The sequence below is a fragment of the Xylocopa sonorina genome, chromosome 8, assembly GCF_050948175.1.
Source record: "Xylocopa sonorina isolate GNS202 chromosome 8, iyXylSono1_principal, whole genome shotgun sequence".
Taxonomy (NCBI): Eukaryota; Metazoa; Arthropoda; class Insecta; order Hymenoptera; family Apidae; genus Xylocopa; species Xylocopa sonorina.
In genome coordinates this window covers 10,632,195-10,647,115 of record NC_135200.1, presented here as the reverse complement: position 1 = coordinate 10,647,115, position 14,921 = coordinate 10,632,195, and the positions used below count along the sequence as shown (strand labels likewise).

Below are 14,921 nucleotides of genomic sequence, written 5' to 3'. Positions count from 1 at the left end.
TGAAAGTATATTTGTGTGTCAATAACGGAGGATATAGAAGAGAGGTTGTTTATTTTCTGAAATTAAATATGTAGATAATTTCTATTCTTATCTATAAGAATGAAAATGGAGTTATCAAAAGTAGAAATTATTTTTTTCTTATAATAGGGTGGATATATAAAAAGTAAACTTTTCTTAATAATGTACACATATTGTTAATTAGCACGAACAAAGAACAAGCGAAACGTATCTTGGATCGATCAACGATCATCGAATATATAATACATATTTGAAATATTTACAAAAATATTTCATCGTCGTTACATAAAAAATAAATACTTTGCGCGGACAAACATATCGGATATGTTCTTCTATTCCAGTCTTTCAACTCCATTGATCTTACTATCGTTCCCTTAATTTTCCTCGTTGGATTTAAGCATATTCGCGAAGAATCCACCTTGTCGTTGCATTAGATCTCTTGGCGATCCATCCTCGACGATTTTACCCTCATGGAAAACGATTATTCGATCACAGTCCAACAGTGCCGACACTCGATGCTGAAAAACGAAACCAGCGAACGTGTCCAATGAAAAGGGACAAAATTGATACGCCTATTGCAGCAAGAGATATATATTTCGAGAATGTTAAATGAAAAAGTCATGTTACCGCGATAGCGATCACGGTTCTGTTCTTAAAAGCGGTTGAAACCGCTCTCAAGAGGTTCTTCTCTGTGGTTGAGTCGAGCGCACTGGTAGCCTCGTCGAGAACGACGATCGATGACTTCCGGAGAATCGCGCGCGCCATGCAGAGCAGCTGTAGCTGACCGGAAGAGAAGTTTTCGCCCCCTTCTTTCACTTCGAAATCTGTTCCAATAAAAAGATGACATTTACTTGGAACTGATAATAAAGTTAAAATTAGAAGAATTCTCTTACTGAGTCCTTCAGGATGCGAAGCCACGACATCCTTAATTTGCGCCACCTCCAAGGCGTTCCACAATTCTTGGTCTTCGTGCTCCGACAGAGGATCCAAATTTTCTCTGTAATAGATCACGTTTATATCTTATCGCTACTTTCAAGAGACATTTTCAAAAGATAAGAGAGAAGCAGAGAGTACCTAATAGTACCGCTGAACATAATCACGTCCTGAGGAATGGCTGAAAGTCTCGAGCGAAGGACTTCCAAAGGAATTTGTCGAACGTCTAATCCATCGATCGATATACTACCCTGCGTGATGTCAAGTAGTCGAAAGAGCGCCATTACTGTGGAAGATTTGCCGCTTCCGGTTCTTCCGCAAATTCCAATCTGTGTACCATAATTTTGTAAAACCAGAAGTCTCCTTCATTTTTTACATTTCTCTAAAAACCTCACCTTTTGGCCCGCTGGAATCTTCAGGGTTAGATTCGAGATCACTGATTCTCTTTGGGAATCGTACCTCAGGGAAACGTTGTCGAAAATAATTCCACCCTTGTTGGGCCAATTGTCAGGTACTTGGGATCCTAGAAAAATTTATCGAACAATCCTCGTGAAAAAAAGAACGGGAATTAAGAGGAAAGATTGAGATACCATTTTGTTGGAAATGCTCAGCAGGGGCGTATCTGTACGCTGAGATTCTAGCCACGCTGCCTAAGTACATCTCTGTCTCCGCAGTGAATTTCACCACCCAGTTTAAGTAAATTGGTACGAGGAGGGTGTAATTGATCGCCAGGCCAACCAGAGCAGGCGTCACGCGATTTGGATACAGTTCCGCGGAGATTAAGGCGGTGAAAGTCGCAGAACCCACTATCACAGCGCCCAGGTAGTCCTGAAAAGTGTTTACGGTTAGAGCCAGCGAAACAGTCGGGTGGAAAATTAGTTTTAGTTTTAGCTGGGCTAGGTTTCCTACTAGAGCGATGCCTAGCCACCGGCTGCTGGAGTTTAGGAGGAGAAACGCGTTCGTGTTGGAGTCTAGGTACTCCATGGTTTGGTCCATGAAACGATTCTCGTGCTTGAAAGCTCTTACTGTCGCTAGTCCGCAGAGTGTCTCGGAGAAGTGAGTTGTGATCGGCCATCGAGTGCTAAAAATGATAAATTAATGTTTCTAAGAATGAAAATTTTTAGAAAAATTTGCATAAAAATGATTTAGTTCAGCTTAAGGTCTTTGAATCGTCTTTTATTCAAGTGTACCTTCGTTCTATAAAAAAAAATAACATTTGAGTTACAAATGGTATCATACCTTCCATCTAATCTCTGCAAGTGTTTAGCACTGCGTCTGTAAAACCTTTGAACGAGATAATAAGCTGCACACGTGGGTGCAGCAGCGATGAGGAACCACGGCGAGATGATAACGTTCACTATCATCGCGGAGCCGCAGAGCAGAACGAAAAACGTCAGTCTTTGGATCGACATGGATATTTTCTTCAAACAAATTGAGAAACAACTGTAAAATTTTATACCCTCCATCGATCGATTGATTTTTTAATTGAATATCAACCTTGTCGATGACACCAATATCGGCGCTGAACCTGTTCAAAATTTTTCCAACAGGATTGCAATCGCAGAACGTCATTGGCACTCGAAGAAGTCTAGACACAGCTTCTTCGTGCAGTTTTCTTCTTGCTCTCGCGCCTGTCCACTGACCACTCATATTGCATACGAAGGACAAGAGTATAAAGATCAGCGAAAGAGTGATGTACACGCTGAAGTAGTACATGGTTTGCTATAGGAGAAAAAAGTTATTACTAGTTTGGACAGTTGGCGAAAAAATATATATAATTACATTTTGGGTTCCCTGAGTGAAATTTACGGCGCCTTCATCTGTCCATCGACTTAACCACAGATCGATGTAAACGCGAAGGACTTGACAGAACACTGCCACTGTTGTGTAAATTAGCCCTGGTATCCAGCCTCCAGCTTTGATGTAATCGCAAAGAACCATTCTGGTTACTATTCCACTCTTATCCTCGTATTGCGATTCCTCTGGTTCCTCTGTCTCACAGTCTTCTAAAAAAAGAATAGTTTTTTTATTCGCTTTCTTTTTTTAAACCACGTTTCTCTCTGGAATGAATACGAACTTCCTTCGATTTCATCTGATTCCGCGGTTCCTCTGGATTCTATCGATAACAGTCGTTTAACAGGAAAGGAATCATTCTCTTGATCTTGATTAGTCCTAAATACACGAAACTATCTAAGTAAAGGAAGGTACCATATTATCCATAAAGAGTAGTGATTTGTTCATACTTCTTGATACTGTAGTGCATTTGCCTGCTGGTGTTCGGCGGTATTAGTTTTCGAAGAACTCCTTTATCTCCGTTTAGTGAGATTTCATCAGGATGTGAACTAATAATTCTACGACAACGAATAAAAAATAGAAATTACTTCTTTTATGTAGACAAGAAATAAAATTAAAATGTTTAACCAACCCGCCAGAGAATATCTGTCTAAAAACACTGGCCCTTTGTCCACTGTCGAAGGTATTGTTTCTTTTCCTAAAAAGGAGTATACAATTTTTAAAATTGTCCATAAAAGAAGTAATTTGTAAAATTTTGATATTTACACACCTGGGAGCAACGTATTGACTCTCAAGGATAGTTGGTGTGCTACTCTGCCGAAGAACAGGCGGTGGTTGCCTCTGAGGCTGAAGACTGGTCGATCTGGTCGTATTTCGATGCAATTTTAATGGTTTCTTCGCAACGTTCCACTCTTCTGTGAGCACTGGAAGATCCGTTAAATCGTGGGCCAAGTATCTCGATCCGTAAAGAGTAGCTCTACGCCTTCTCAACGGCACAAAGCCTGGAGGATTCTATTAAAGAACACTTAGTACGTCGAAAGTCGGCTGAAAAGATGTACAGAATTAAATAGTGATTTACCACGTGAGCATCTTGATCAGTGATCCACGATCCATCCTCGGGTAGCTTCTTCTTCACATTAGTGCCAATTCTAGACACCAGTCTGATCAAGGACCATCTGTCTTTAGCAGTTCTATGGACATACTGTCCCTTTTCTTGCCTTGTCGTTGATTTTCTCCATTCTATCGCCAGTTCTGGATCAGAATCCTCGATTGCTGATTTTGTACCCATTGCTCGTATTCGACATCCGTCCATAACGATAACCTTCGAATCATATTTGTGTAAAATTTGGAATTTAAAGTCATTATAAATTATAGCTAACTGCATTGTATCAATTGTTATACTTGATGGGCAGTAGAAAGTAACTCCAGACGATGAGTAACCATAATCACTGTGCGCCCGCTTCTGAGTAGCAATTTCCGGATTCCTTGATCGAAAATCTGTTGGCCAACTTGATGATCCAGAGCGGACAATGGATCATCCTGAAAATATTAATATGATATTAATATTTATTATTTGAATATATTTGGCGATTGTTTAATTAATAATAGATTCAACAAACCATTATTACGACATCCGCGTCGCTGTAGAACGCCCTGGCTATGGTCACCCTCTGTTTCTGGCCACCACTTAAATTTATACCCTTCTCTCCTATCCTCGTGAAGTCACGACCCGGAAGTATGTCTACGTCTGGCTGCAGAGCGCAGGCTTTCAATACGCTTCTGTACCTTCTTAATTTGTACGGTGATCCGAAAAGGATGTTGTCTCTCAAAGTGGTATTTAAGAGCCAGGGTTTCTGGGCTACGTATGCGATCTTAGAACCTCTGTTCCAAAGGGATTCATTTGTTAATTACTAACATGAGAAGATAGTCAAAATCTCAATGGAACTTTTAACTCACTTAGCCCATTCGATCGATCCTGTTATCCTCTGAATCTCTCCTAACATCCCTAACAGCAAAGACGTTTTTCCACTTCCTGTTTTTCCAACGATTAAAGTCAGCTGACCTGAAAGTTGTCGATCTCCGCTTATTTCTCGAGTTTCATATAAATTAAAGAGATGATTATTTGAAAACTGATATGGTTTATCGTCGTAATGAAAATCGAAATTACCACGTTGAATACTCAAATTAGATATAGATAACAGACTCTCATCCGTGCCCCAAGAAAAACCACAGGATTTCATCTTGAGCACCGGAACTTCCGAGTCCTTTTCGAACACTGTATCCATGGAGGAGTCCATGTCCAATTTATAGCCTCTCAAGCCACAGGATTGTCCATCCTCTTCGTCTTCCCTGATATTATCCAAAGATCCAAAAGTGGGCGTATCGTGTGTGTCCATCGCGTCCATCTTGTAGAATATTTAATTCAAACGATTTTCAAACAATTTTAACGCGCTTCGAAGTACTTACAGTGGTCTCGTCGATGGAATTGGTTCGCGACCGTCCGCTTCCGGCGTCATCTTGATCTCCGTCAACAGAATCTGGTAAAACGTTGTGGATTTCCGGAAGTTGAAGGAATTCTTCTATTCTGTTCGTGGAAATCTGAAAGGTATTCGTTTGAGAGGCGTACAAAGGAGATTATGATGGCAATTAGACGATTTTAGTTACCATAGCATTGATGATGATCGGTATCATCACGGGAAAGATGAGAAGTGGTACTGTGAGCTGGGAGAATAGAGCCAAACTCGCAAAAACGTTCCCAGCGTCGAGACTTCTGGCCTCGAGATAAAAGTAAGCGCCGAATGTGAAAAGTGTTGTTAACACCGAGGAGGCGTGGGTGAGAAAGTCTGATAATGAAGAAGCGGTTCCTCAATTAGTATTTTTAATGATTATGTGATTCACTATTTTATTCGAATTGATTCAAAAGTCGAACTGACTGATAAGTGTCCAATAGAAGGAATCTTTATCCAGCATTTTCAACTCATCGCCTCTAATTTTCCGTATCTTCTCCTCAAAAATATGTTCCCAAGCTCTGAGTTTCACCAGCCTCGTTCCTTGAAAAATTTCGTTGACCAAACGCAATCTAGCGTCGCTGCTTTTCTACATAAGGAATAAAAGTTCTACTCCCATTAGAAACCCTTTACACTTGTTAAACAGCGAATAAATGAAAGAATATTAACCTACAGCGACTGATTTAGAGTTCTCCGACATTTTCTTCCCAAGCACCAATTGCAACGGCGTTACCGTCAGTATGCAACAGAGTGCACCAATAATTGCGCTTACACCTAATTTCGTGTAGAGCAGAAAAATGATCGCAGCGATCTGGAATGAACGTCTACAATGTTAGCAATTGTAGAGATCGATAGAACCCGGAATTATTTTATTCATACATATTTGTCTACCTTCAATGGAATTGCCCAAGTGTAATGTCCAATCCAAAAGAAGCTCATCACATTATAAACGTCTTCCGATATCAGGTTGGCCAGCGTTCCGATATCGGACGATTGCTGGTGCCTGCTTTGTTCCTTTTCCTTGTCCGGTGGCTTCTCTTCCTCGTCGATGCTCCACGAGCACAAACGCAGAGCTTTACCGTACAACAGCGCCTGCAATTTTAAATTGATCGCGGTGGTTACCGATGGCTCCTATTTCGGAGGTTTCAAGTGTACCTGAAGAGCAGTCTTCAAGCGGATTCCTTCGACGCAGAGGATGTGAGTGGAGGCCTGGCTCAGAGTGCTTTGCAATAACGCGACGAAGAACATCAATAGACCGAGGAAGTAGCCATTTTGTATGATTTCAGAAAATTTCATAGCTCCCTGAAACGTTCCATAATACTTTCGTATGATATATCAGTATTTTGTTTCTTACTGACAAATTACTAGAAATGATTAGACACCATGGAAGTTTGATGATTTGCCGTTCCATTTTGGGAGGCAGAGACGTAGTCGAGAATTTTCGAAATTGCCATTGGACCCACAAGAGTTGCAGCATCCCCTAGTAGCTTGAGCAACCCTCCTATAGCGAAGGGACGCCATATCCTTTTCCAGAAGCATCGCCAAAGATGCAACTTGTTCGTTCTCGCCTATAAAGGTCAGAGATACACTCTGAATTTCTTTTGCATCAACCCTGTCACAACCCTTGGCTCGCTTTCGACACATTTCCATTAAAAATAAGAGAATATTGAGATCGAAGGAACTTGGAAGACCGCTTCTTAATTCATTTAATCCTCGTTTAAGTAGAATTACCCTATGTTCCTCGTAAATCTTTCGAAACTTCTCAAACTGCCTCCCAGTGGTCTCTTCCTCGGGAAGTTGGCCAAGGTCCTGCTTGTCCAGGGGCGTGCCGTATCCCTTGGACAGCAGGTCGATCACCCAATGGAAGGTGATTCTGTCGAGAAACGGCGCCTCCGTGTGTCTGTACACCGTTTTACGTTGTGCCCCTCGTTTGACCAAGTACCTCCTCCTCATTCGCGTCTAAACAGGGCGAAAATCGTAGGGGACTTATTATTCGAGGCGGCGCGTCCAGACGCGGTCTATTTGCATGCATCAGCCCACTTGTTTTCACTGGGTCAAGGAGCCAGCATGCACGCGCGAAATATATTTCGAGCTGAGCGCAGTTATGGAGTCCAGTCTCGCCTGATATCGGAAGACCACTTACAGGCTTAAACTGGGATCGCTCGTAACCCTTTTACGCGCGATGTGTACTTTAATTCATCGAAATGAAGCCAATCGAAAAAATAAAACGGATCACCGTGGCTGTAGAATTTTTTCCAAATTCCATATTCAGAAATTTTGCACAATTCGACGGATTTACTCTGCCTTTTATTATCAGTGATTGATAAAAAAAATAAAAGTTCACGGCAATTCACAGAAATGTGCCGAAAGAACGTTAAAATATAACTTCTGACGCACGTTTCTGATTTTCTTTCCACGTAGTACGAGCCTCGATGTTTGGACAATGCGTCCGAATTTGAAATTGATTTAGACATCGTGACGTGTCGATTGTTTCGGAGTTTGATTATTTCATTTGGATCGTAGCGGGTACGGAAACATTCACCGCGTGGCGGGCGATTTATTTGGCTTTCATGGCCGCGAGGAAAAATGAGGCGAGTACCGCGGCGGTAGCCGTTTTCGCGATGCCAGCTCGGAGCATCGAGGTGGATAAGTGTTCGTGGTGGCACTCGATAAGCCTGAGTGACGCTACATGCTACGATAATAAGCAATATTATGCAAACAAGCTGAGTAAATGTAAAACAAATGTTTGCACTCGGGTTCCGGCACTAGCTGGCTGGTACTCGATAAGGTTGTAACGCTGTGTCGCTAATTCGCGGCTCTACGCTCGCTCGTAAGAAACACCCGGCTCATAAGCTAACGTGTCTGATGGATTAACCAGATAGGATTATAAGATTATAGCCGAGGTGAATCTATTATAAATTACGTTCTCGTTCCCGTTACACTTGATATAATAACTGGACAAGCATTAACAGTGTGATTTTCTACCCGAAACGACTAAAGCGTTCAATGCCCCTCTGTATGGAAGTGGTATTTACCTGTGATTTAAAACGTGATTTAAAACGTTTCGATAATTTTACCTTCCATATCCTGCGAACACCATTTTCTCGCAACCAGTTTCTCGTTCTCACGCTCTTATTGTATTTAATTAAAGTAACAAGCAATTTACCATGAGATAGAGTGGATAAGAATCCAAAACAGCGAGAAGACTGCAGAGAACGGCGACAGTGGCTGCGGTCGTGTATCGAACGTGTTCGATGCTCAGGCCATATCTAAATTAATTACATTCGATAATTATTGCGAGCACTCGGAAATTCATGCGATATAAAAATAGTTAAAAAATATATTTTTGAAGAATTTTCTTATAATTCTTCTCTCGTGAATATTCTGAAAGAAGAGGAAATTAGTAATTAATCTGGAGAAAACGAACCTGGAGAAGTGCATAAATTTCCATGTCCGCGACAAGGCCATCGTGGCGAAAATACCAACGGAAACGGCGGTTCCGAGCCCGTCTCTAATTTCAGTTCCACGGTGGAGGATCCAGCAACAGAGAACGGCCAGGATGGCGAGGATCGAGGAATACGAAATGGACGTGAGGAAGGATTCGCATGATTCGAGGAAAAGCACCATCAACACTGCCATGCACAGCACCGATCTGGTTGTGTGAAATGGAAGCAGCTTTCTGCGATCTCTAAACGAAACGGAACGTTAAACAAGTGTAATTTCTGCTCTCTATCAACCGAGATTTCAATTATAAACCGCAATAAGACGGAGAGAAATTTCAAGATTCAACGTGTCCAGGTGGAAGTACCAAGCTTATTTACGATCCTCGATCCCATTTACTCGCGCGATCGACCGATCTTCGATAAACCTTCAATTATAAGAAAACGAACCACGGTTCCAATAAATAAATTGCAAATAATCGAGCAAGATCCCGTACTGATTCAGTTTCCGAACGAAATCGATCAAAGTCCGTCTAAACGGTAATAAAGTCAACCGTCCAACAAATTAGGTGCTCTATAATCACCACCTTGGCCAAGTAGAAATACCAATTTTTGCCAAAGATCGAGCCATTTTTTCTTCGAATACCCTATAAATAATTTACTTTCACGGACTCGTTCAACCCTGTCCAATCGACTCGCCGCCCCTTGGCATTTTCCACGGCTTAATCCGCGGATTAATCGTTCCATCGGGAAAGTTTGATCCAGTTCGAGCGATGAGAATCGGTACTGATTTATCAGCGTACGAACGAAGATAAACCGTGAACGCGCGTCTTTTCGAGTTAATTGGGATTCCTTGAACAGGCGACGTGACGTGAGCCATGAAACGTTGTACACGTAGGTGTGCCAGCACCCTGACGGGAGTACGTGTAATAAATTATTCCAGCAATTAATCCGAGCCTTCCTACTGTCCGTTTAATCCTCGCCTCGCGCGGCCAACAGGGGTGTTGATGTTTCCATTTAAGATTATGGCTCGTACACATGTCTCATTTCTTAGTTTTTGTCCCCACAAGTATCGCGTATGCGTTCTTGCGCGAAATGATCTTTTTGCAAGTTATTTCGTATGCTCGCGTTTAACGACTGCGTAATTACAGGTTGCTTAATCTTACTTCGTACGCGCATAAATGTGCACACGTTTATTTCGCGTTTCATATTAACGCGTGGAATGAAGACGTAATGATAGTTAAGAATAAGCGGCTGTGTTTTTCTGAGAATGAAGCTATAGTGAATTGCAGTCGAGAATCGTATTCGTTAATGTATGCGACGTTGAGGTAGACGTGTTTATATATATGCGCGTGTATGTTAATGAATTTAGAACTGGTGACAATTTTATTAGCGGATGAGAACCAGTGGGTATCGTGCTGACGGAAATAATAATTTTTCTATATATATTTCCTGCTCAAAAGTGGGAGAGTAGGAGTCCTCGCGTACTACTTGATTCTTTAGCGGAATTGCTAACTCTGTCTCATCCTTGAACGATTCACGCTGCCATTATCCAAAGCTAATTTACTTTGCATCGAGATATAACTACTTAAAGTCACTCCTTTGGAAAGTAAACCATTAGCAACGCGATACGTGTGGTACCAAGAAAAATTCTAAAAGTTACTAAGTCTCGTCGGTACGTTTTCGACTTGTAGAACGAGCGAGGGACAATGGAAGTGACGAATACGTGTAGTCTGGGAACCACGTGAAAGTTTTATGGCTCCAGCGTTGCTTCTACGAACAGGATAAGGTTACATCTGTTTAACATGGGTAAATAATCGACGGAACTCCCAAGACGGAGATCGATCCATTAAAAATCGACGGTCTTTCATTCAGCTTGACGTTCTGGAAAAGATCCCCGAGCATAGCGAACGATCTTTACGGTTAAAAAGCAATGGACTATGTAGAATTCTTCGTAGGGAAGGTCAAGCGTAGCGATGAAGTTTTACCGCATTAATTGAAACAAATTGTACAAATAGAGCGCGGACCTTTCTGAATCATGGGCCATCCCAAACGTGAAACACTTCGTTTAATTGAAAGACGCTTCAATTGACGATGGCCAAGCCTAGCTACTTAAATGCAATTAAATATTTGGTGCACGTTTTCCTCAAACCAACAGCACACGTCATTGGGGCTGAATTTCATTCATTGGAGCGAAATTTCAGTGACCGCTCGGTTAACTGGGGCTAGCGTCTGACTACTACCGTTTGATCTACTGTCGAGCGCCATTTTCTTCGATAGAGCTTCAGATATTTTTTATTGAGAGCTATCTACTTGAAATTGAGCAAATAAGAATTTTCAATTAAAGTAAGTATGATTAGAAGATGAGGTTACAATGGTGAATATAACTGTCAACTTAACAGTTTTGTAGGAAAAGTTTCGTTTCGTTCGCAGAATAGTTTTGTCGTTCTTTTTGCCCGTACAACTCAGGAACTGCGCCATTATTACAGCAAACAAGCCATAAATAACGAGGAATAAACTCTTACAACATAAACTACCTGTTTCCCGAGTTCAGATAAGTGGAGTTGCACCAAACCTTCTCGAATAACCGAATCGTACCGTTTACGGAGCCTGATATCAGTTCTACGATCACTATAATCAAGCTAAATCCCTGCGACCGCAAAATAATGCGCGTAAACGAATAAATCACGACTACTTTTATTAGACTCCCATTAAACGATGCTAAAAGTCATCGAGTTCCGTGATACTCATTGCGTAGAAAGTTACTTTCAAGCTCCGAGTATTCCTTCCTGCTCGCGCGTCGATAATTATTTCCATCGATCAAGGTAAATCTCCTGATAGGTCAAAGATCGAGCATCCAACGCGAAATTGAAATCTCAGTCGAGTTCCGTCGTTTATACGGCGGGCTTACTTCGGTTGCTCGCTGCACTTGTACTTGAGAATGACGATGGACGAAACGAGGATCGCGAACACGGGAACGCAGATGTCGACGAGCTCGACGAGGCACTCCTCGGTGGGGTCGTCCTCGGTGAACCGGATGCTCGTGCCGTTCTGCGTTCGCCAGGTCCACACCACGCGGCTCATGGATCTTGGAAGAATACGGAGAAATCTCTGGCTTTTGCAGAACTCCATTCTGCTCACATTTGTGAGGAAGGACTTTGAGAGATTTGCCTCGAAGCATTCCTTTGGTAATCACCTAAAATTGTTTATTCTTTAAGATCTGAAGCTTCTTCTTCTTCTTGCAAGAAAAGTAATAAGAACCGTTCCACAAATATTTGCTATTTTCATAGACTTCTCGTTTGAAAGTTTTCTCAGAGAATCTGTTTAACTCAGCTTTTACATAATCCGCTTATATTGTCTTCGAGTGCTCACTTTACACGGGAAGTCGGGCGCTTTATTTAATCCGAGGCGAATGCATTTTGCAAGGATCACGGAGCTGGGAATAGCTCGTTTGTTATCACGGTTCGCACTGTGACGTAACGATAGATTCGCTGGCAAGAAGCGGTTTCAACCTTCAGTCTGACGAGCGCCAAAACACAGAAGCTCGTTTTTCGCCGGCAGACATTGCGTCGGTCGAAAATATCTTAAGCTCGAACAGCTCTCGATGCGTTCGATCCGAAAATCCGCTCGAATCAAGTGCGTTCTCGCGTGAGGTCGTTAAAGCTGTTCATTTTCATATCACGTGTTCGCTATTCGCGGAAATAAAATTATCGTTGGAAACATCAAAAATAGATTCTTTAACGTTGGCAAATGAAATTCGAGATTCGAGTAAGATTTTGCAATATTTTGTTCATTCTTCTACGTATCACGATAAGATTGGTGAAATCATTATTAAAAATATCGTGACGCTATTTCCTAAAAAGCGCAATAAAAGAAGATACTCGGTAAAGCAATCTTTCGACAAACAATCTGCTCACTCTTTATTGAAATTGGCAAGGAGATAGTTGGAAATACCAAAAATAAATTTGTTAACGACGTGATAAGAACAGAGTCCATATCAGTGGTATTTAATGAAGCAATCTTTTCATGCAAATTCTCATTTAATATGCCGGTTGAATAAATATTCTGTTACTTCGGTCGGTCTATAAGGGACGCTGAATGGAATTGCGTCCAGCAATTCTCTCAATGGTTTAAATGATCGTTTTAAGCTTTCTGCGCGCGTTTCGTGCAAGGAGAAGCCCATTAAAAGAATTCATTAGTCTCAAGGCGACGCGCGGCTAAAGTTCGCCTACGCATTAGATGAAACAGAAAAAAGTATGTATGTATATCTATATTACATTCATCTTGATCTCGACCACGTTTCTTTTTATACTCGACAAAATAAACACTCCATTTACACGAACGTTTTATACACGGTCGGAGAATATATTTTCCTGTATCTAATATTTACTCATTCTTTCCTCCACAAATTCTTGTTTAACTATACCAATTACATCATTCTGATCTCTCCTCTTTTATGCGGATATCAATAACGAGAAAAATTTATTTACCTTCTCTAAAGTTTCCTTATTGTATTCTTCTATTTTTTTGGCGGAGGTATGCGGACAGTGAATACTTGTATAATTTATACTAACATTTTTGCCAGCATACAGGAAGGCTCTATTTACACTCAGTTTCCTTCCGCGTAGGTAGGAACAGCACGGAACGAATAATGCTCGTGAATCTAGAGAACGGTTGCAATAGTCGTGAAACTAATTTGTCGGCGTTCGCCTCAGTTCGCCGTGGTTGATCGTACAGAAATGCAAAAGAGATGAGAGAAATGCAGGCGTCGACACGGAAACATTCTTATCGAGGCGCGATCGCGGCAGGGCAAACGATTTAATTGAAATTCACGGCCGCGAGTAAGCGATATGCTAAGCTCCAAAGTAAAGTAACAACACTTACGTGTCCCCAGCCGGAATCTCTCCGACGCGGCTCGTTACCATAATTAATACGGCTACTCCATCGCCCCGCGTTTCTGTTATGTCACAATGTCCCAACGATGATTTACAAGCGAGTTCCGTTTCTTCGGCCGATGGAACCGCTTCCGGGCACGTGTCTCCTCCGCCCTCGCGTTTCTTCTCAACAAATTTACTATGTATTTTTGCTATAAGTTATTTCATCGATAACACTGTTATGAATGATAACACGAGAACGACTTTGTTCGACAAGTTGCTTGAATTCGAAACGTCGTTCTTTGCGGTTGTGTGAAATTTTTGCGCAGTGGTTTTTTTTAGATACCGCGTGATGATCCACGCGCGTGTGGACGATCAATATTCCGTTGGACAAGTTTGTACGTCATCGTTTCATGAAATGTTCTTATTGTGATGTAAGAATTGGGATCCACGCGCGAATGGATAGTCTTATGATCACGTGTTCGTAGAATTTTTCGACCCGTTCTCTTCTTAGAAACGATACCTTTTCGTAACTCTAGTTTTCCTTAACCAGCTTCTGATTTCGAGTGGATACTTGTAAGTGGTTCGTTCAGGCTGGGTTCAAGTTTCCGTACGATTCGATTTGGCGCGTCGATTATAAAATATAATAGGCACTGAAAGTTGTTCGCGTTACGTAAATTGTTGGTAAAAGTACTATTGCGTCGAATAAATGAAATTCCTTTCATAACCGACGCGAGTTTCATTCATGAACTTTCGATTAAAATAGCAATCTGCAGTTTTTTAGATTTTGGCGGTACGTCACCGCATATTTAATTTGAAACTTGAAACAACAAGATTATATTGAAGCGGTACGTGAACAGATAATGCGAGATTTCTACAGCAACTATAATACTTTAGTAATTCATAATGAATGCTAAGAACTTATTCAAACATTGCAAATGCGTTACTACGCTTTCAAGTAAATCCATACCATACGATTTCCAAATAGATCATTTTCTTCAAAAAGCACAAAATTTCGCGTGGGTGATTTGCAATAAAAAAAGAAAAAAAATACAGAAAAGATTGAGAAATAGCGTGTTGAAGAGTATAAAGCGTGCACGGGACTGAAGGGTGTACCCTCTTGCCCAACGCTCGCGTTCATCCGATGCTCGAGTTCCGAAACGGCGAAGGAACCACTTGTCGGCTTCGAATCGGTATTCCTGGTCACGCACGTGCGCGTGAATCGCGGCTGAAGAGTAGCACGCGTGCTTTCTGGTTGACGGTCCGCGGCTTACTGACAGATCCGAGAGTCGAATGTCGAACGCACAGAGAAGCGAATGGTAATTCCATGTGCGCGATGAGTCACCGGCGAAGAA

The 14,921-nt window shown here is 41.6% G+C and overlaps 1 protein-coding gene across 2 annotated transcripts; it reads right to left on the bottom strand.

Annotated features, from left to right (window-relative positions):
- Positions 1-226: 226 nt before the first annotated feature.
- On the bottom strand, positions 227-13,726 carry Sur (Sulfonylurea receptor). Of its 2 annotated transcripts, XM_076899084.1 has the most exons (31): positions 13,571-13,725; positions 11,604-11,888; positions 8,680-8,940; positions 8,419-8,521; positions 6,984-7,211; positions 6,635-6,820; positions 6,408-6,554; positions 6,144-6,344; positions 5,926-6,063; positions 5,679-5,841; positions 5,410-5,588; positions 5,212-5,343; positions 4,913-5,150; positions 4,702-4,807; positions 4,365-4,626; positions 4,147-4,284; positions 3,824-4,066; positions 3,515-3,756; positions 3,377-3,442; positions 3,195-3,302; positions 3,029-3,123; positions 2,734-2,957; positions 2,449-2,673; positions 2,191-2,372; positions 1,861-2,032; positions 1,542-1,779; positions 1,347-1,474; positions 1,093-1,280; positions 912-1,015; positions 646-842; positions 227-536 (listed from the first exon to the last, which is right to left on the bottom strand). In XM_076899084.1, exons 2-31 carry the CDS (start codon positions 11,822-11,824, stop codon positions 393-395), a joined length of 5,259 nt encoding a protein of 1,752 aa, XP_076755199.1. In that variant the 5' UTR covers positions 11,825-11,888; positions 13,571-13,725; the 3' UTR covers positions 227-392. The 2 variants fall into 2 exon arrangements, with proteins under 2 accessions (XP_076755199.1, XP_076755198.1); XM_076899083.1 differs by having other exon boundaries at positions 1,542-2,032; positions 13,571-13,726.
- Between the last annotated feature and the right edge of the window lie 1,195 nt (positions 13,727-14,921).